This window comes from Xyrauchen texanus, chromosome 32 (assembly GCF_025860055.1).
Source record: "Xyrauchen texanus isolate HMW12.3.18 chromosome 32, RBS_HiC_50CHRs, whole genome shotgun sequence".
In the NCBI taxonomy this organism is placed as follows: domain Eukaryota; kingdom Metazoa; phylum Chordata; class Actinopteri; order Cypriniformes; family Catostomidae; genus Xyrauchen; species Xyrauchen texanus.
In genome coordinates this window covers 17,650,658-17,674,165 of record NC_068307.1, presented here as the reverse complement: position 1 = coordinate 17,674,165, position 23,508 = coordinate 17,650,658, and the positions used below count along the sequence as shown (strand labels likewise).

Genomic DNA, 23,508 nt, shown 5'->3' with positions numbered 1-23,508 from the left:
TCATCCCTTGACAAACCTGTCGGTATATTTTGGACCGGAGGGTTAACTAATACTTCTATTAATTGTCCAAGCATGTACTGTCATTATACAGATAATCTCAAAACAGTCTGATTAATCAGTCTAAACTATTTGTATAATCAATCTATCACTATTTATATACTGACTATTTCTAAACTCAAGCATAAAATAGATCTTATGTTTGTGCAGTGATTAAAATTCATTAAAACAAACAAAATTTTCTAATTACAATAGTCACAGGGCGTCAGAACTGTCACATATGGGAAAATACTGTTGGCTAATAACATCTGCTCAATCACCAAACACCTCAAGGAAAGACAAATGCAAATGCATACCAATACAGTACATACATACAAATTACCTATATAATAAATGGAAAATGATTAACTTTTATGGTATATCAAAGTCTTGCATAAGCTACTGAGCTATGAATTACATTCCTGCAGCGCTACCCTCGCAATCGTCCAGAATTATTAGGCTTGTTTTGGGTTCGTTTGGCAGATTTTCAGTCTCGTCCTGTTGTGATGAGAGGCACAGGCTCCACGCACAGCCACATTTCACTTCTGTTTGCTGGGAGAGATATACTGGTATGTGGCAGAGTGCTGGCATGATCTACAGAAAACGACGGTTGCTGCATGGCAGACGGGTGCCAGCTATATTGATAAGAGTGATCCCTCCTTGGGGAAAGGCAGCTGAGGGGAAGCCATAAATAAAGCTTAAAGCTCTAAAGCATGTCTGCATTCAGCAATGCAGTATTTGGGCAAACAGTTATTTTCTGCAGCATAGCCGTACGAATGTCCTTAAGCATGACACTAGCTATCAGGGACATCTGGTCCAGATGTTAGGAAGTTCTACTGATGATTGCTTAGGATAATCATCAAAACAATGTAGGGGTGAATTCACTAAACAGTTGCACCAATTTTGCATGTTTTATTTCAGTGCAAAAACCTGTGACTTATTCAACTACCCGCAATCCAATTACCAGGTGCTAAATGTGGTAAAATAGTACTGTGCCATGGTTCAATGAAGTGCAAGGACGCCTCCTTTCTATGTAAGGCTGATTAGGCTTGTTATTGATTGTGCACTATTCAAAAAACTCACTTGGCGCAAACGCAACTTTGCATTATTAGTCTGTGAATGTGTTGGAGCAATGCTGTGGTCTACAGTATGTGAAATCGTGGTTGTCTGCTGCATCCACCACAACCTAGCACTAAGAACCAGCATGCAAAATTGGTAATAGTGCGTGCAAACATACTACCCTATAGTCTTTCACTATATATTACAACTAATATAGGGAATCTGGCAAGTTGTTATTCCAATTAACTCTTATTGCTGAATTAAAATTATAATTTATGAGTTATGTATGTAATTCTGATCCATTCAGACAAAAATGTGTTCAATAAAATAGCTAAACACATTATTTATGTGAACAAGTTGTTTAAAAAAAAAAAAATTACTTATTCAGCTTGAGATTCAGGATGCTCTCGTGGAAGGAACTGAACAGCTAGTTGTCTTCTATTAACTGTTGCAATTGAGGTTTATAGTTGATAAGATAACATAGCTGGAAAAGACAATCATGGTCTTTCTAACTTAGCTGTTTTTTCCTGCTGGTTAAGGTAACGGAATAGTTCTGTCATAATTTACTCACCTTCATGTTGTTTCAAACTCATATGCCTTTCTTTCATATGTAGAGCAAAAAAAAGATCATTTTTAAGGAATATTTTGGTTCATCTTTTCAATACAATAGAAGTTGTTAGGGACTCACTTTAAAGCTTAAAAAGGACCCAAAAGTGTCATAAAAATAGTCAATTTACTTGGGGTCATATTCCATGTCTTCTGACTGAATACGATAGGTTGTAGTGAGGAACAACCAAAATTTAAGCAGGACTGGGAAGTAATGAAATACAGTACTTGCTATGGTGTTACGTGGTGTTTTCGTGGAAATTTTGACATTATCGTCTCTTCAAAAGAGAAAAGGGAAATAACATTACAGTTCAGTGCAATTTATGTCTTCCTGCTGTGAAGATGCTGTCATTTTTCAAGGACCTGAAATCATTTAAAGAAGTATTTGAAGGTAAGACCCATATGAAATTCACGTAAGCTTAGCTGAAATTTGTTATTAGGGTCCCCATGATTTTTCGCCATCCAAACATCCGTCGATCATGTTGCAGGAGAAGGAGTAGCTGCCAGTACTGTGACATGTATTGCACATACAGTAACTGATGGTACGGCAGAAAGGAACATGTTCTAATAGAAGGGGCCAACTGACCACGACCTGTATTCCTGTACACGGGACCCAGACTGTCGAAACTGTCACTTCTCATTTCCATCCATTGTAAGTGCCTCACTGTAACCCAGATTTTAAAGAAAACGAGTGGTAAGTCAAAATGACATTTTGTGGTATTCAACATGGCATAAATGCTGTCAATTGAGCTTAACTTGTATTGAGCCCAGAATAAACCTTTAAAGATACTGTGTTGTTTAAAGATACTTTTTAACATATTCTGTTTCCCTATGAAGTGGGCAGTGTTCTTGTACTAATTTTTTCTTATATAAAATAATAACTACTTTACTATTTAAAGATATTTTTTGTCATATTTCTTTTGTTTTTACTTCATTCACATATGTGATCTTGAGGTAATACAAAAGAAAAAGTAATCTGATTACATTACTTTATTATTGTTGCAATGGGTTTAGGTTACCTATTACATTAATCAGTACTATGTACTATGTAATCAGTATTTGTAATTGATTACATTTTAAATTAACCCTCTCAACACTGAATTTGTCATTCACAATGTCTTGCGGGTTCACGATAGAACCTGCGTTGTTTAGTGTTAAAAAAAGAAAATTATATTGGTTTGGAATGGCAAAATGGTGAGTATACTATGACAGAATTTTCATTTTAGGGTAAATAATTACTTTAAAGGTGCTTTAAGCGATTTTAGCCATTCTACGTCCACAAGGCTGAGCCGTTGGATTAGCCACGCCCCCTCTTTCCAAAACTCCACACTCCAATACCAATAGAGCTTTATTGAGACCGAAGCAGCAAACCCCAGCAGAAAAACAGCACCCTCAACTGACAACTGTTATGAACAACATGCTTAAAAATGGCAGCAAGTTAAAAAAATTATTTGCTGCAACCACAACACTATAAAAACGTGCAAAATGATTGACAGGTCGAAAGCGTCATTGTCCGCGGTCCGAGGACACATTTTTTGCTGTTTACAGAGCATTGGACTGTCACAGAGGCAGGTGAGATATCTTACAACACTTATTTCAGTAATATCTCTCAGGGAGTAGGGACATTTTTTGTGTACCTTTCCATGAAAAAACAAAATCACTTATAGCACCTTTAAGAAGCTTGATGAGAACTTGAGAATACCAGCATCCCAGCAACCCAGCACACTGTATGGTGGGTTCCTTTAAGCGTGGTATGTATTGAACTGCTAGAATAAAAGAATATGGATTTACCTGGCAATGTACTGTCCAGATGAGGGCAGCTCATGTTTGTTGGGTTTGTCAAAACAGTTTACCATATTTTGGATTAGGGCCAGATCAGGCCGTATGACTGTTGCAGCAGTAACAGCTCGGTTAATGAGCTGCAGAGCATCATGAATATAAAAATCCAGTGGTTTGCGGTCAACCTCTCCATAGGCCAGCAGCCCTATAGGCAGACCAATAGAATGAAGAGCATCTGGGCTAAGGGGATATCCCATAATCCAATGTACAGTGGGCAATGTTAGCCCCAGGTCATGCGCGCTGCGCAGAACCGAGGAGGCACACTCCGGGTCGGCCCCAAAAAGCAGGACCGAGGCTGGCGGAGGATGACCCTGATTAAAGTGCTCTGAGAGGAAGTCAGAAATATTAGCCATGTGAGGTCTGCTGTGGGAGAGGTTTAGGGTTGCCCGCAGGTGCCAGCGTGAGGGTCCCCAGGTAGAGTGACCTTGGAGGTCCAGGAGATCTAGAAGACCAGCATCCTCCCAGCCTTGGCAAAGCACTGCCATGCTCTCCTCCCAGCCACTGCGTTGCAAAACAGCAAGAAGTAGCTCCACCAGGCCCAATGGAGGGATATGAGTTGTCATCTGCAAGTGGAAGCGATTCTGAAGAAGACAGAAGGAGCAATTGTAAGACAGGTTCACTAACTTGACTTTACTGTACAAATGTGTGGAGAGATTGTGAATGTTTCATAAACACCAGTATGTTTATGTTTCCAGAAAAATATCATAACATTTCTAAAACGAGATGAATTTACTTCAATTTAAAGCAAAATTACATTATATATTTTGTCTTGTTTTTAGAGAAATCTAACAAAATATTTTTTGCTTATGCTTTATGCTTATAACAAGACATATCTGCCATAATGGGGAAGAAAAACAAAACTTGATTCAAAGGGAAAACAAGTTTTTCTAACCTCAATGGCAAATAGTTTTTAGCATAAACCCCACTGAATTTTGTTAAATTTCTCTGAAAACAAAACTTAATATCCTATGTTGTTCTGGGTCTCAAGCTATTTTTTTTCTTGTTTTAAGGATGTTTAGATTAAACAAAAATACTCTGTAAGAAAGTGATAATTTATTATTTTTTTTTTTTTTTTTTTTTTTGCAGTGTTTCATTGGACATTGCATTCTCAGCACTGGCTTACTTGGTGCCCTAGGCGAGATCCGACGTGGCAAACCCCCCCCCCTTAACTTCCCAACTCCTACCCCATCATCATTTAATCACCCTCATGACATCCCAGATGCGTATTACATTCTTTCTTCTGCTGAACACAAATTAAAACATTGTTAGAAGAATATCTCAGCTTTGTAGGTCCATACAATGCAAGTAAATGTTGGCTAGAACTTTGAAGCTAAAAAAATAGATTGTATATATATATATGCAAATTATATGATATTATATTAACATGTACATAATATATACAGAACTTAAACTGCACAATTTAATTAAATTAAAATCATCAATGACTTTGTCAAATCTACCCAGAAATCACATGATTGATACTTATTTTCTCAAAGTCGATCCTGTGTCACTGTGTACCTACTGTATACTGTTGATTATCATGGTATCTTATGTTTGTTCAGAATGTAAGAATGCATTATAAACATCTATAATCCTAAAAATGTAGAGCCTTTTAGACTGAGTAGCCTTTCAGGAACAACTGACAAGGAGCACCTTTTCCTCAATGCAATCTTGCGAGCTCTGTGCAGGGGCAATCGATCAGGTACCCTGTTGTGCAGCCCCAGAGAGCTTTGTCGCCCTAGGAGCCTGCCTATATCGCTTATGACAGCATCCGCTACTGATTCTCAGGTAAAATATCCATTTACTACTACTTTCAAGATATACCAATAGGAAAGAAAAATCAGAAATGAGATATCTTTAATATCTCAATTGTTTTTCCTACACATCAACAAGATCAAATGTAGGTAAAATTCAGACTTTAGCTTAAGTCTTTTGTTTCACAGTCCTGAAAACAAAAACCCAGTAATCTCAAATGTATGAGTTTTTGAGGTTTTATATGTGGCTTATACTAACTCAGTTTTAAAGGGTAAACAATGCAGCCTAATAATTTTCGGATCGAAAATAAAATAAGTGGTATCGCCCATCCCTAGTTCCTGGCCGGAAATACTGGCTGTGTTTTAGCCTGTATGATCCCGCCCACCGCCTATTCCCCATTAGTATTTTGACACGCCGGGTTGCCATATTTGAAACAAGTTAGCGGGCAAACACATCTAGCTAACATTGACAGAGTTCTAAAAAAATCCACATGAGCTGGTTTATAATTTGAAAACAATAAAAACATTGCAAACATATATATTATACAGTGTAAGGCTCATCGCTTGCCATTGTCAGTTTACTCGTTCCTGTTGCGTGTCCTCAACCTGGCAACCCATGTAAGCTTAGTCTGGGGATGAGGGGACGGGGGAGACAATCTCCAATATTTAGAATTTTGGCTGCAGTACCCATTTTAAACGCTTGATGTCAATGTTATATATTGCTCCTTTAACAAGTGTCTCATTTAAAACATAACTGAGAACTCAATTAAGACTCTGAAGCTATGACAGAGCAAATGCTGAACAATAATTGTATTGTTCCTTAGTGTAACCAAGGTCCACCCTTACTGAAGTGCACATAAGCCTGAGAAATGCAAGTCCTCGTTAAGGTTAAAAACAGAATCACTGCTTTGCTTCCTTTACACATTGGTTCAGTTTCACTCTCCTTAAGATCCCACTTTCCTTCTCTGTTTGCCACTCACATGAAAGAATGCCTCATTTCCTGCCATACAGTATTCCTGTACACAATTCCACATGTCCTTTCACAATATTGCTCGTTGTGCTATTGATTTTATACTGTAAAACCATAGGCCTTAATACATTTCCTCTCTAGCATGGAATTGACAGAGACTGCTGCACCAGCGGTTTTAATGCCATACTGAATCAATTGCTTATATCTCTTCTCCTACTTTAACTCAGTTTATAAGACACAGTTAAAAACAGATTGTTGCCTCTCAGGACTGACTCATCTCAGGATCGACAATCTGCTTAAAAAAGCCAATGTTGATTCCCTGACATGTCTGGCAAGTTAATGTGGGCGGCACTCTATTGGCCAGACAGCAGTGACAAGGGAGAGGTATTGCTATTCACTGCCTGTTTCTAGCAAGATTTTCTGAGTCATGTAGAACTTCTTTTGGAGTTTCTCAATACAACAATGGTATCATTGCAATAGATGATGCAAGGCATTCCAAATGGGTTTATTGAACCGAATAGCAGAATCAAAGCTAGGAGGGCTTCCATGAAAAGCTTTGAACCTGGATTTCGTAGATGTATTGGGAACACTGTACAGTACAAAGAGATGGGGAAAAGAGTTATGCACGATGTAAAATATAAGAAATCAGTGTTCGAATTGTGTCAAGAATGTCAAGAACACTTATGAAAGTTTATAATCATGTTGCATAGCATGAGGAATATCCAGATGTGAGGTAGAATTCAATCACGTTTTGTTAATGATTCAAAACTAATTTTTATTTCAATGAAACCCCATGGGACCCCCAACGATTAATTTGTTCTTATGAAGGGTCTGGGACCCCCTAGCCCCCCTCCATATGAACAGTATGCAAAAACAATGATTAGCATCAATACTAACGTGTTACACTGAGTTGAGCTGGAATCATCATAAAATGTGTATGACCAAAGGAAATTGAGCTTTTACAAGGTGTTTTGTGATGTCAGTTTAACAGAAGCAGCATATAATCATAGTATACTGATTCAACAAAATCATCCACAATCAATTTTTTATCACTCACACCTACCAATTTAATGACCATTACATATATACTGTATACGGTTGATTTACGATTGAGCCATGGAGAATGATCTGGATAAATCCAGCTTCTGTCTCAAACAGTCTCTGTGTATTCAGCTGAACTGATGGGGCCCAAATCAGTTCACTCCAAGTCCCTGCAGCTGTTAAGGATAGTCATCAGGGGCTTGAGACTCATCAGCATTACCATCATGAGAAACACACATGCACTGCACACACACTCAATGAGAACATCCGAAATGGCATTTATTTGCAGATGTATGCAGAAGAGGCACAGTATATTTTTGAAAGTTTTTCTGTTCATGGTGAGAATGGGCTTGACTTTAGGTGTTTTGCCATTTATAAAAGGAATAGTTAACTCAAAAATTTAATTTCTGTCATGATTTTCTTCATGCCATTCCAAACCCATATGACTTTGTTCTGTGGAACAAAAAAAGGAGAAATTCTGAAGAATACACTGGTTACTCTTTTCCATGCAATTACTGTGAATGGGAACTGTAGCATTCAAGCTTCAAAAATTACACAAAAGCACCATATGTGTTATTTTACAAGTCTTCTATGGTCATAAGATGGATTTGTGCGAAGAAGAACTGACCAAAATGTACATCATTATTAACTAAGAAAATAGCTTTCCTTGGCGTGTTAATGAAAGTTCATGACAAAAAATATTGATGCCCAAAACTTGAATATCATTCTATGTCAGAACTATCCATTAAGACATTTTTACCCTCTTAAGTTAACATCTCACTGAAGGGGAAGATTTTCACTGAATAATGACTTAAATATCAGTCTCTTCACACCAAGCTATTGAATGAGTTCATAAGATATTAGATATAGACTACTTTTATGGTGCTTCTGTATCCTTTTTGAGTCTTGAAAATCCTCTTTTATGTACTCTGAAAAAAAAAAGCATGCTTTAAAAATACATACAGTAGATAAAGCATCGGTTACACACCTTATGCAATCTCTTGCTCTTTATTTAGTTGCCCTTTCACTAAAAAGCTTCCTGTCTTTGTCAGAATAAGAGAAGAGTAAGAGATATGTGACAATTGCCAACATTTGATTTAACACCAAAATCATCATTTTCAAAGTCATAAGTAAGAATTTCCCAGGAGGATGTGAAGGTAGCATGAGCACAAGTCTGCCTAAATACAATATCTAAACACACGGTTTATAAGGAACATATTTTATCCAATAACATTTGTATTTTGCAGCTTAAGGAGGATTCAGGATGTTCTTGGATAGAACAAAACACCTTGTTGTCTTAGTCTGTCTGGGTACATTCAACTGTTGCTGTTGACATGCTCATTTGACAAGCATGTTTCAAAATTGCATGCATGTGCAATGTATTACTGCAGGCATGTCACATGGCTTTTTCTCAAGAAAATATTCCCTTCTTGTGCTGGAATTGATTGATACCTTGCTGAAAAGGCCAGCATTGCTGGTCACCAGCATATGTTGGATGCCAGTAAGTTGATGTCCCTATTAGTCATCTTAACTAGTTTAACCAACAAGATGTCTCCAAACATGACATGTCAAGAATCATTCATATTTTTCAGCACTGATAATTTTAGCCTGACTTAGAAGGACGATTCAACAATGCAACCTGGAACAAACCACTGGAATTCAGCAGATGGTTTGGTGCTTATTTGAGATTTTCAGTTAGTCCTAAAGGTAACAGGAATCAAAACTACATATAACATCACCAACCAGAAATTTCAATTTCACAACTGTCAGATGTCGCTTGTCTCCTTGTTGTGTGTACACCTACATGCAGCAGTCCAACTGAGTGTAAAAAGAATGTATGCCCTCTCGCTGGTGACAAATTGCAATAAGCTGCAATGGGAACACATTCAATGTGGTAGTGTTTGTTTTGATGTACGCATAAAAACATAAAAGATGACAGGAAGTTTGCTCTTAATTCATGACGTGTAGAAGCTGCTTGGGTAAACACATATTCGTTTTCCACTCTGCACATAGTGCTGTTTTCAATAATGATCATTGATATATTATACACAAAAAGCACAAGAGGCTATCAAACCTCATTCTGCTTTCTGCTCATTTGCTCTCTGTCATTCTTTCCCACTGAAATATTTTCACAAAGAGTTCCCGCAGGCTCCGCAGTATAAATGTTTGAAATCAGATGCTTTCAAATGGAGCAATGCTGAAAAATGTCCACACAGAGACTCAAAGAGCCAAATAACACAAATACTTCATATGCAATTTAATTCAAAGGGGGCAGCAACAACAATAAAAGGATTGCATTGTTTTACTCCCATTGTGCTCTGAAGTGTGTGGCTAATTTAGATCATTGTTCATACTTTCACTGAGAGCTGTCAGGTCAGCAGTCTTCCCCATGATTGTGAATTCAACTGAACCAGACTGAGAGACCATTTAAAGGCTCAGGAACCCTTTGCAGGTGTTTAGCTGATTAGAGTGTGACACTTTGAGCCTACAATACTGAACCTTTTCACAATATTCTAATTTTCTGAGATTCTGAATTTGGGGTTTTCATAAGCTGTAAGCCATAATCATCAAAATTATATCAAATAAAGGCTTGAAATATCTTACTTTGCTTGTAATGAGTCTATATAATATATTAGTTTCACCTTTTAAGTTGAATTACTGAAATTAATGAACTTTTGCAGGATATTCTAATTTTTCGAGTTTTGACCATACCCGTCTTTCTCCATCAGAAAGAACCAGACGCATGACCCATAATCTCTGTCTGTATTGTGGGGACAACTCTCATTACATCGGTGGTTGTCCTGTCCGTCCACCTCGTCTCTTGGTGAGTTCGTTGGTAGTCAGTCCCCTCAATATTGCTCCTTTATCCACCACCGTTTCATTGATTTCTACTGATGTTACCATCTCAGTTACAGCCCTCATTGATTCAGGATCAGCGGGTAATTTCATCTCGGGCGACCTCTGCCGGCAACTTCAACTCCGAAAATCCTCTGCTCAACCCCGTTCACAGCCAAATCAGTGACTAGAAAGACCTTGAATCCTGGGTATGTAAAACACAGAATAAAACCAATCACTTTAAGAGTCGGTTGTCTACACGAAGAACCATTCACTCCTTTGGTGTTAGAAAATTCCACTTCTGCGATCATTCTTGGCAGACCCTGGCTCATCCAGCACAATCCTGATGTCTCATGGAACAACGGAGAAATTCTGCGCTGGGGTTCTACTTGTTTCTCTACCTGCTTCCCTAAGCTTCCAAGACCTGCCTCTACTTCGTCTCAAACTATCTCCATTGCTGCGACATCTATCGAGAGCCCTCAAGCAAAACGGACCATGGAAATTCCACCCTGTTATGCCTCCTTTGCAGACGTATTTAGTCCTGAAAAGGCCTCTCATCTTCCCCCACACAGACCTTGGGATTGCGCCATTGACTTGGAACCTGATACATCGGTGCCCCGTGGCCACATTTATTCTCTCTCCATCCCAGAACAACGAGCCATGGAAGAGTATATACAAGAAGCCCTAAATCAGGGGTACATTCGTCCATCAACTTCGCCAGCAGCATCTAGTTTCTTCTTCGTGGCAAAGAAAGATGGTGGTCTAAGACCTTGCATCGATTACCGGGCTTTGAATAAGATCACCATCAAGTTTCGGTACCCACTCCCTCTCGTACCCACATCACTCGAACAGCTACGAGGCGCTAGTATCTTCACCAAGCTTGACCTCAGAAGTGCGTATAATCTAATCCGGATACGAGAGGGGGATGAGTGGAAGACCGCATTCATTACCCCCTCTGGCCACTACGAATATCTTGTTATGCCGTATGGTCTGGTCAACGCCCCTTCGGTGTTTCAAGATTTCATGAACGAAATACTCCGTGATTTCCTCAACAAATTTGTGATAGTATATATTGATGACATTCTTATCTTCTCCCAAGACGAATCTTCACATCAACGACATGTCTCCAGTGTTCTCCAACGATTACGAGATCACTAAAAGCAGAGAAATGCATCTTCCATCAAGATTCGGTTACTTTCCTTGGGTACATTGTGGGTAAGCAGGGGGTGAAGATGGATGAAGGAAAGGTCGCGGCAGTCACCTCATGGCCCACTCTGCAAACAGTAAAAGAGCTCCAACGATTCCTTGGCTTCGCGAATTTCTATCGCAGGTTCATTAACAATTACAGTACCATAACCTCTGCTCTTACCTCTCTCCAGAAAGGGAAACCAAAATCCCTGTCCTGGAACCTTGAAGCTGACCATGCCTTCCAGACGTTGAAAAACGAGTTCATCTCTGCTCCTCTTCTACGCCACCCTAACCCAGACCTCGCCTTCATCGTTGAAGTCGGTGCCTCCACAACTGGAGTAGGTGCCATACTTTCTCAGCACCAGGGGGATTCCCATAAACCTCTTCCCTGTGCCTTCTATTCAAAAAAATTATCCCCAGCTGAACAGAATTATGATGTGGGTAACCGGGAACTCCTCGCCATCAAATTGGCTTTGGAAGAGTGGAGACATTGGCTCGAAGGGGCACAACATCCTTTCACGGTACTTACCGATCATAAGAACTTTCAGTATCTCAAAGAAGCCAAGAGACTAAACCCACGTCAAGCCCGTTGGGCTTTATTCTTCACTCGGTTCCACTTCTATATCACCTATTGTCCAGGATCCAAGAATACCCGTGCGGATGCTTTATCTAGACTCCATGCCCTTCCAGACACCATTGATGAACCTGAACCAGTTCTGCCCACTACAGTTTTCGTCAATCCCATTCAATGGGACATTAATGATCAAATCCAGGAAGCCACGAGACTAGAACCTACTCCACCAGAATGCCCAGACACCCTCACGTATGTCCCAGACGAATATCGCCTACCTCTCATCGAATCTGCTCATTCGTCAGTTGGTACGGGTCATCCTGGAGCGACACAGACTTACACTGTCCTACAGCAACGATATTGGTGGCCAGGCATGAGAAAGGAAGTACAACGCTTCGTCCAGGGGTGTCAAATTTGCGCTATATCTAAAACTCCACGTCACTTACCTTCTGGGAAACTATTACCTCTACCTATTCCTCAACGGCCGTGGTCGCATCTGGGTATTGATTTCATTACTGATTTACCTCCATCAGGAGGCAACACCTGCATTCTCATTATAGTTGACAGATTCTCCAAAGCCTGTAAACTGATCCCCTTACCAGGCCTTCCTACAGCTCTTGAGACAGCCGAGAGCCTCTTCAACCAGGTTTTTCGTCATTTTGGCCTCCCTGAGGACATTGTGTCCGATCGAGGACCTCAATTCATCTCTCGGGTTTGGAAAGCTTTCTTTCTCTTCTCGGAGTGACGATAAGCTTGACATCGGGATATCATCCCCAGGCTAATGGGCAGACTGAGAGGAAGGTTCAAGAAATTAATCGTTTCCTCTGCACGTTCTGTCAAGATCATCAAGACACGTGGAATCAATTCCTTGCCTGGGCAGAATACGCCCAAAACTCCTTGCATCAGACCACCACAGGGCTAACACCTTTCCAATGTTTCCTAGGTTTCCAGCCACCACTGTTTCCATGGTCCGGTGAGCCTTCTGAGGTCCCTTCAGTTGATTTCTGGTTTCGAGAAAGTGAAAGAGTGTGGAATGATGCCCATCATCATCTCCAATGGGCCATACACAGACACAAAAGATTTGCAGATGTACGTCGAAATGACACCCCTGTGTTTGAACCTGGTCAACTTGTCTGGCTCTCGACTCGAGACATCTGTCTACGCCAAACATGTCGTAAATTGAGCCCACGATATATCGGACCTTTTAAAATTCTCCATCAAGTCAATCCAGTCACATATAAGCTTCACCTACCTCCTCGATTCAAGATTCACCCAGTTTTCCATGTATCTCTCCTGAAACCTCATTATCCTTCTGTTTTTCCTCCCACTACAGAGCCTGATTCTGACCAGACCCCTCCCTTACCTACCATTGAAGAGGACCCCATCTACTCAGTCCACGAAATCCTGGACTCCCGACGTCGGGGTGGTTGTATAGAATACCTTGTCGACTGGGAAGGTTACGAGCCAGAAGAAAGATCTTGGGTTTCTCGAGACGATATCCTGGACCCGACTCTTCTCACTGAATTCCACCAACAACATCCACATCGACCAGCCCCACGACCTCGAGGCAGACCACCAGACCCTGGAGGGGGGGGGGTAATGTCAGGAGGCAATCAGGCTCACTCACATCCACAACACAAAGATCACACTCACCCGAATACTAATCACCTGCACCTGTCATCAATCCAGCAATCCAGCAATCCAGCAATCACCAGCACTATTTAAGAGCACAACTCACCTCCAGTCTCTGTCAAACCTTGAACGAGGAAATATCCACTAACCTGCTCTCTGTGCTTTTCAGACGATTGTTCCTGAGACTATTCCAGTCTGTTTCCTCAGTACACCCTTGTGTTACTTACCTGTTTTCCCTCGTCCAGAGACTCCTCCAGCTCCCTGGTGTTCATACTCCGCGTCCTTTGGATTGTGATACTTACCACATTCAAGCCTGCCGTTATCTGCAAGACAAAAGACGGTCATTCATCAGTATTATACTCACAGCGCCCGTTGATGCATCTGAAAGTTTTCTCAGCAGTGTTGTGTAGTGTTACTCATGAATTGCATACAGTATGTTGTATTTTGTAAGAATTACTCGTTTATAATTTATTTTGGATAAAGCTTCTACTAATTGAATAAAAGTAAATGTAGAAGTACAGAAGACACTTAAAGGAGAATGGAGAGGTTCTGTCTGTCAGATTTCACCAAGAGGTCATGATTCTTTAAGTGTACGGTGAGGATTCAGGATGACAGGTGGCAGAGGGCACCTGATCCAGAGAGATTTCTGATGATTGGTGCAATAACTTGCCCCTTGCTGGCGGGCCTGACCGGCACTGATTGAATTCCTCTGATCTCTGTGCAGTTCAAGCTCAGCTGAGTGCATCCAAAAGACAGTGTTACTGGAGACATGAATGAAGTATTGATCACAGCGTATGGTTCTCTTTTTTTGTCCTCTCCTCCCGCTTGTGTTTCTATTTCTTCATTCTGAGCACAAATTACTGAATGGCCATCACTGAAAACTCAACACTGCATGGTGCATTGCTGTAGAAACAAACAATTGACATAAAAAAAATATATATATATAAATCTGACTTTTATTGTATGTGGCAAGCTTCCAGATCAAATTGAGAAAAAAATGGACCTAAACATTTTCAGAAAAATATTGCCTTCTATTGCTCTGTTCCAAAACCTAGTGATTTTAAGTCATCATATTGTAACCGATAGTTCCGGTTTTGCCTAAACAGTTGAAGTTTGGAACAGAACTTACCCACATGTATTTGATGCAGCACATGTTGTAACTAAGACTGGACTGCCCTGCACACCTGGTGTGCATGCACTTACAACCCGCCTACGGCAAGCCCCGAAGGAAAACTTACCATACACATTTATACTCTGTGTCACTTAGCATTACAACAATAAATTCTATCAAAATTAAGTGTTTTACATATGCCCCATAACAAAGTAAACTATAAACCGCTGTAGAAAGTATAACAGACATTTTAGTATAAGGCACATATTTTGTTTCTTTTCTCTCTTTTTTTTTCTCTGTACATTTTTTTAACAAGTCAAAAACAGTCCTACAAACAGAACTAACTCTTTTTTACTTATTGTTCACAACCTGGAAACAGAATTAAACAGTTACTTTTATACATTACAAATCCTTGAAATGGCCAGTCCTACTTATACTTGGCTCTGAGCAAGTGGACTCCTCAAATCAACACAGTCCCTCAGGTGAGTTACTTTGCTCAGTCTGGGGAGAAATATTCCCACCCATGGATCAGGAAGCATGGTGTGAAATAATTGTTGGAATTAGGGGAGGTGTTGTAAGCGAAGGCCACATTCTTCACATATCTGTCCTATTCCTTAGCCGGTTGATAATCAATATTTGAGTAAAACGCCATTTTGCAATCCTACCATCCTAAATCGGATTGTAGTGCGTGGTCCGTGTCTTTATAATTCCAAGCATATGGAAAAGGCTCTGAACAACCTCTGCTTCAAACTAACGGTACAGGTAAGAATGTAAAGTCTCAGGGATGGCAAGAATCAAAATATAGTCCTAAAAAAGGCAATGTACAACAGTCTGTGCAGATTGATTAGGCAGGGCATTCAAATTGATACATTTGGTAAAATAGTCCTCTACTACCAGCACATAGCGGTTACCTTTTGGTCAAGGGAAGCTCTAAGATGTTCATAGCTACCCTCTATTAGGAGCATGGTATGTTGACACAGGACCACAACAAATCTGAAAAGCTCTACACTGCTCACACCATTTTTTGACGTCTTAGACCATTAAAGGCCAGTATCAGATTTTGCGTGCCTTCTTTCACAGATGTTCAGAGGAGAAATGGGCTGAGGCTGGACCACCAAAAGAGTGTCTGGGATTAGACAGATAGATCAGAGTAACTGGGAAACAACAGAAAAAATGGCTCAATGGCTCAACAGTCCAATAATGTTAAAGACAATTAAACTGCTTAAGCACTGAGAGGCTCCTCTCATTTGTCTCCTCAAGTGCGTTCATGCTAACTCTACCCACTTAAACAAAGTTTTTATATCAGTGTCAGAATGCTGCAAAGCCCTGATGTCAGACCCATCATATGACAAAGCATGGAGAGAATATCTTCTGAATTCATATTTGAGTCTGTTACAGACACTTCCTCAGCAGATCCAAAGGAGCAGTGAATGTCAGTATGAGATTGTGTAGAGCTCACAGCATTAACTTCCAATATCTCTTAAACACCAGGCTCCATCTCACTCAGGCTATACAATTTTTGTGGCGATGGCCATATTCATAAATAATGATCTAATCGAGTGGATCCAGCTCCAGAATCCGTCTCCCTCTCCTGCCAGTTGGATCATCATCAATGGCCACACGCCGAAGCGCTTAGAGAGGACGATGATCTGTGATGTTAGTGAATATAGCAAGTCCAATGTAATACCTAAATTCTCTGCACACACCATGGCTCATGGCTCACGATCAAAAGTGGACCAACACCTATGTTCAGTGCTCGGCTGGCATATGCCACGACATGTTCGAGTCCCCTTTTTTCTTGGGCCAGCACAGCACCATCGGCCCATTTAGAGGCATCATTGTACTAGATTTTGAAAGGCACACTGAAATCAGGAAATGTCACAACAGGAGCAGATGACAGTACTGCTTTCAAATAGTTGAATGATGTTTCACATTCGGTCTTTCAACAACAAAATTATTAAGTGGAGCATTGTGTTTTGAAAAGTCTTTGACAAATCATCTGTAATAAGAACGCAGGCCCACAAAGGCAGTGACTTCAGAAGGAGACCTAGGGGCTAGCCAGTTCCTAACCTTTTCTCTGATCCTTAGATCAGGTTAAAGGCCCAGCTGAGATAAAAAGAAATGGCCCAGAAAAACCACATGATCTCTGGCAAGGTGACACTTTTTGGGGTTCTGTTTAAAGCCTGCAGACTGGATGCTTAAAAACATTTCCTTCAGGCTTGACAAATGTTCCTCAAATGTTTTTCTGAAGATTAAAATATCATCAAGGTACACCATGTAGATGTGCCATAGGAGCCCTCTAAGAAAAAGCTACATTAAACGTTGGAACATTGCCTGGAAGTTAGAGAGGCCCATCAGCATGGACCACCAATAATAGATGCCCTGTCCAGTTGTAAAGGCTGTTTTATCCCTGTCCTCCTCAGAAACTTCTACCTGACAATAGCCATTACAGAAATCTTATGTGCTGAACCACACAGAGCCTCTCAAAATGTCTCTGTGCAAAAGCCTCATTGAGTCTTTCTTTTACTGCTTGGTAATCCACTTTGACTGTAGTATACTTCCTATAGGAAGGCTGTCCCACAGCAGATTGGGCTGTGTTATTTAAATGAGTTGGTAAATTCCTTACCATTTCGTGATTATAAAACACAGTGCCTTCTTCCACCATGAGAGCTCTAACCGCAACCTCGAACTGCCGTGCCCAGCATAGGAAACTCTGCTCATCCTTTCTCATGGCAGCAGCAGCTCAATCCACTCATGCCTGTAACTTTTTGTGGTTCCATCTCACAGAGAATTCATCCTAATCTTTAAACCACATCTTAATTTTGAAGTGCTGGACTCACATTTTCTAAACACCTAATAACTTTGACACTAGGCTAAATGGTTGTAGCATTTTCTTCATGAAGATGAACAAAACAAACTGAAACTGCTGCCTCTAATGTAACCAAGCATTTGTACCGGGTTCACCTAAACACTTGTAAATAATAAAATAAGGAATGGAGAACAGTTGAAAATTGTAGAAGTAATTCTCGCACATGTATATGATGCAGCACGTTACAACTCAGACTGGACTGCACAGCGCACCTGGGGCACATGCACATACAACTCGCCTACGGCAAACCCTGAGGGAATGCATACAGTACCACACACACACCTATACACTGTGCACAGTCACTTAGCATTATAACAATTAACTCTGTTACGCATACACACAAACATTATGACATGAAGCCTGTTCCAAAAAATAGGGATCTTTATTATGCTGTCTTCAAATGTACCTCATTTTGGCCAAATTCTAAGGCATGCTTCATGGAGAAGCAATCCTATAATGCACTGCGGCAAGCACAGTGAGACAATTGGAATGGCAAGGCAAGTTTATTTATATAGAACATTTCATACACAGTGGTAATTCAAAATGCTTTACAAGAAATGATAAAGAAAATAATATAAAATACAAGAAAATAATGTAAGTCGCTTTGGATAAAAGCATCTGCTAAATGACTAAATGTAAATGTAAAGAATAAAGACAAGAATTTAAAACTGAGTTTGGGGATCCGAAGGTTAATCACCCCATGACATCGAATCGGCCATCCCCATGACCTTTAATTACTACCTTCCTGAGGTCCTAAGGTCTATCACCCCATTATCTTGAATCAGCTACCTCAGTAATCTTTTTTTTTAAAGAAAAAACACCTTTCTTGTTCAGAAGCTTTCACCAGGTGTTTAAATAAAATAAAATAGAAAAACTGATAAATACCCAACAAATAAATATGAGGTACATAATTAGAGATGCTCACCGCTTATGCACGTCCTGGGTGCAGAATCTCAAGTGCAGAGCTTAGATTTGCAGGGTGATCCTTGCTCTGCATCAAAAGTGCATAACTGTAAGATTATTGTGGGTGCACAACATATAGTTCGTTGCAACCAATTGTTTTTTTGTTCTGCAAAAATCTATTCAATTAATTAATTATCTGTCAGACACCCCACCATAAATAATCAGCAATAGATTCCATAAAAATCTTTTAATCTCTCCACAACACCTCAAACCTATGGAGTGTGGACTATGCATAATAACAGGAACATTGCTTTCGCAGGCAATTTAAAGTCTGAAAATTACTAAAATTGAAATGTATTGTTGAATGCATTGGATTTTTACATAAGCAATGTTTTAAAGGTGTAATGCATTTAATTTTATTTTATAATGTTAACTGAGGTCCACTTATAATGTTAGTAAGATTTTTTCATCAAAAAAGTCATAATCTAGAAATAGTTGTCGATTTTCCATCACGTGGCTTGCTAAATGCGTTTCTGCGGAGACATAGCGCATGTGGAGGCTTCATGCTATTCTCCGCAGCATCCACGCACAACTCAACATGCTCCCCTCTACCCTCCCTAACCATTTGGTTGCTTAGGCAAAAGTGCATGCGCACGTCATTTTCGTGTTCTGTACTGCGGTCTGCAAAACAGTTCACATTAACACATTTTCATGTGAACTGTGCTGTTTCAGACTAAACTGCCAGAGTGAAACCCCCTGCTTTTGCTCCGGTACACTGATGTAACTCTTGACAGAAAGATCAAAGGACATCAGTGACAACCAGCGCAGGTCTTTTCCATTAAAAACAGGAGAATGTACAGGTGAAACTCGAAAAATTAGAATATCGTGCAAAAGTTCATTAATTTCAGTAATTCAACTTAAAAGGTGAAACTAATATATTATATAGACTCATTACAAGCAAAGTAAGATATTTCAAGCCTTTATTTGATATAATTTTGATGATTATGGCTTACAGCTTATGAAAACCCCAAATTCAGAATCTCAGAAAATATGTGATACTGCGACTTTTAATGAAGTGAATAATAACACTGCTCTGACTCACAAGCAAACATCCATAAGCAAACATAAGCTTAATTAACAAGGCAAGTTATTGCATACAAACATTTAAAGCCTTAATATATTCAAACAATAATGTAAATATGAAATTTACTAAAGTCCTTGTACACTATCCATATGAACTTGAGCAATCGTGAGCGAACTTTTCTGCCGTTAATGAGCTAGGTGACAAATGCGACACCGCATGGCGCTACGCATATTCACAATCTACGGGGCTCTGAGTTGCGCTTATTGACGTATCTCCGCGATTGCACCAAACATGAAGAATTATTAGCACACCCGTATTGCTGAAAATATTTTTTTAGAAAATTACATGTCTTTTCCAAAACATTCGGAGTTGTTTTTCCATAACTTTTCCAGTCCTGGAAAACACATTTTCTAAATTCCATGACATTTCCAGGCAGGAGCGAAAATTTCATCAAAATGTTGGGGGGGGACAATAAACATAACAATTCTCAAGAGCAATTTTTGAAGGGGACACCAAGGGGTTTTTTGTTGTTGCCTGTTATGTATACCCTGTCTTGTTTTTCCGTTGCCCTTTGTTTGTCATTTTTGTCACTTTTGTAGTTCCTTAGTTTTCACTTTTGGCACCCTTGTAACTCCATAGTCTTTTTTTCCCTCGTGTTCATTGTTTTCACCTGCCCTTGTTAATTTGTAATTTGCTTCTGTTAATCACCTTGTCATCTAGTTTGTGTTCTGGTTGTTCATTGGCCCCTTTGTCCCACATTCTTGTATTTAAACCCTGTCTGTTTGTTCAGTCTCTGTCAGTCGTTGTTTGGTATGGTTGTATGTTGTTATGTTGTCAGCCTGGTATGTCTCCCTGGTATGTCTCCCCTGCTTTTCTAGTTTTGTGTTTGTTTCCCCATTGAGGGTTTTTCCTTTCTGTTGGTTTTTTAAATAAAGTTTAACTGCATTTGGATCCGCACCTCCTCGTCTGCCTGATTCATCACATTGCCCCATTTGCATTTCTATTATTTTATTTCTTAAACAATTATTTTAAGAATATATCATTATATTATTTACAATACACATATTTTAATATTTTAGGGGGGCCCTACGTTTCCAGGGTTTTCATGACCGTACAAACCCGCGCTGCACCTCACCAATTGAAAACCTCTGATATAGAGTATATAATATTTTATTCTGTGTAAATAAAACATTATTAATTAAAACTATTTTATTTTATATGGTAAATATAGCCATGGCTTTTCTAACTGTGGTTAATAGTGAAACTACTTATTGTGAAATCCCTGGTTAACATGTGATTTTGCCACTTTCATTTGTGGTGCTAATATGGGCAACAAAGGGGCAAGTCTGACCTGCAATATATCTTAATTCTACTCCCCTTCTTTCTCCCCAATAATTCCTGTCACTCTACCCATTAATACAGAGGATAGTGGCAATTGTATGATATTAATGAGGATCCACCATAGAGGGTCTTTACTCTCCAAATACTGACAAGGCAATACATTAATCACTTTTAAATTGCACCAACAATCAGTAGGAAAAACAGCAAATGTTTTGAACAGGATGACAGGTAATTCAAAGGAACGCTAATCTCCCCAAGGGTAACTTTAAATTAAACATTGTTATTTAACATAAAACTACATCATTAAGACTAACCTGACTTGGAACAGAATTATAACAGCCATTTACTTCTAAATGACAATTAATAACATTCCCAAACTGTGACAAAACCTTGCACAGACCTACCTAATAAATTACAGTATTTGAATACTACAGCCAATCCCAAAGCATAATTAACAAAACAGGCTTTATAATATGTTAAAGAGGTCACACAAATGTTTCATATGTATGTGTTTATAAATATGCATATTGTATGAAAAGCAGCAATACTGACTTAATGAAAATAATAACGTATAAAAATATAAGTATAAACTAATGAGCCAAAACATTATTCCTAATATGCTGTTTGGATCTGAGATCTGATCTGGGGAATTTGGTGGCCAGGACAACAATGTGTGCAGTGTGGCAGGACGAATTCTCCTGCCAAAAGAGGCCACTACCATCAGTGAATATCAGTGCCATGAAGCCATGCACCTGGTCTGCAACGATATTTAGGTTGGTGGCACGTGTAAAATGTATGTCCACATGAATGGCCGGACCCAGGGTTTCCCAGCAGAACATTGCTCAGAGCATCACACTCCCTACAGTGCATCTTGGTGCCATCACTTACCCAGGTAAACGGCACACATGTACACAACTGTCCATGTGATGTAAAAGAAAACGGGACTCATCGGACCAGGCCACCTATTTCCACTGCTCCAAGGTCCAATTCTGACACACACTTTCCCATTGTAGGCACTTTCGATGGTGGACAGGAGTCATAATGGGCACTCTTGACGCAGCCCCATTCAGAGTAGGGTGCGATTGACTCTGTGTTGTGACACATTCATCCCATATCCATCAATTTTATGTGACTTGTGCTACAGTAGACCTTCCCTCGGTTTGAACCAGATCGGATAGCCTTCATCGCCTTTGTACATCGATGAGACTTGGGAGCCCAACAACCTGTTGCCAGTTTGTGGTTTGACCCTCCTCGGACCACTGTCGGTAGGTCACCACTGCTGACTGGGAGCACCCCACAAGACTTGCCATTTCAGAGATGCTCTGACCCCGTCCTCTGACCATAACATTTTGGCCCTTGTCAAAGACACTCAGGTCTTTATACCTGCCCATTTCTCCTGTATTCAACACATTGACTATGAGAACTGATTGTTTTCTTACCATCTAATCTTCCCAGACATGTGGCCATGATGGGAGATGATCAATGTTATTCATTTCACCTGTGAGTGGTTATAATTTTTACAATATTTTTGACTGATCAGTGTATTAATATAATGTCTTTGTTTTGTATTTGCGGTTGATTTTGAGATTTTAAACCTTTACATACACTCTACCGGTGAGTGAGAGACAAGCAATAGCAGGTGGCAAAAAAAAAAATGAATAAATAAAACTGATGCCCATGTCTTTCCAACCACCATGTATCCTATAAATTATTTTTGGCTGTTTTTCTTCTTTTTCTCGTTTTGTGCAAATCAGTGCATAAATGACTGCAAGCCGTTTCACCATGTTGTTTGTTGACATTTTTCAAGAATCTACTCTTGTGTTGCTATTCACATGAGTTTATGCAATAATTAATTTCAGGATCTTAACTACAGTTGGGGTGATCTTCAATGATCTGGTAATTGACACACCTAGCCTGTGATTATATGTGTAAAGTGTGCACCAGCACAACAGGCAACAAAACGTGTGCAGGTCCAAGCTTCTGTCTTGTATTGTGCACTTGCCTTAAGCGTATCATTCAGAACAATGTAGATGAAAACTCCCAATATTGTATCCTAAGCATGCAATCATGAAAAAAAGTTGCATAAAAAAGCTTATAAAAATGTATGTGAAATTTTACATCTTTAAACATTTTTTTTTTAATTTTTTTTGCTCACTTGGTTTTATTCATCATGTGAAATTGAAGATCTGCACAGTAGTTTAAGACATGTTGGAATGTTAAAAATGTTATGTTAGCAAGCTAGCTAGCTAGATATGTTAAATATATTTATTTTGTGAATGTTAAAATTAACCAGGTTAAGAGGTGGGTAGATTAGCCAAAAACTGTACTCAAGTAAAAGTACAATTTCTTCAAAAACATAATTACTAAAGTAAAATTAAAAGTACTAACATAAGTAATTACTTGAGAAAGAGTAAGAAAGTATTAAATTAAAAGAGTACTCAAGTAGTGAGTAACTCGTTACTTTCACAAATGACATAATAGACGTTTACTCCCCTATATTCCATTACATAATACACATTTAACATGTATTACAGAATTATTATTAATGGACATTCTGTCATCATTCACCATCATGTTGTTCCAAACCTGTATGACTTTCTTTCTTCCATGCAACACAATATTAGACAGAATGTTTGCCTGAGTCACTATTTACTTTCAGTGAATGTTTT

At 39.4% G+C, this 23,508-nt stretch overlaps 1 protein-coding gene across 1 annotated transcript in view; it reads right to left on the bottom strand.

Moving 5' to 3' along the window:
• The window catches only part of grin3bb (glutamate receptor, ionotropic, N-methyl-D-aspartate 3Bb), a 142,067-nt gene that overhangs the window by 39,178 nt on the left and 79,381 nt on the right, over nt 1–23,508 (bottom strand). Inside the window, 1 exon segment of the mRNA XM_052101232.1 lies at nt 3,493–4,121. Within this exon segment, the coding sequence (XP_051957192.1) occupies nt 3,493–4,121 (629 nt within the window).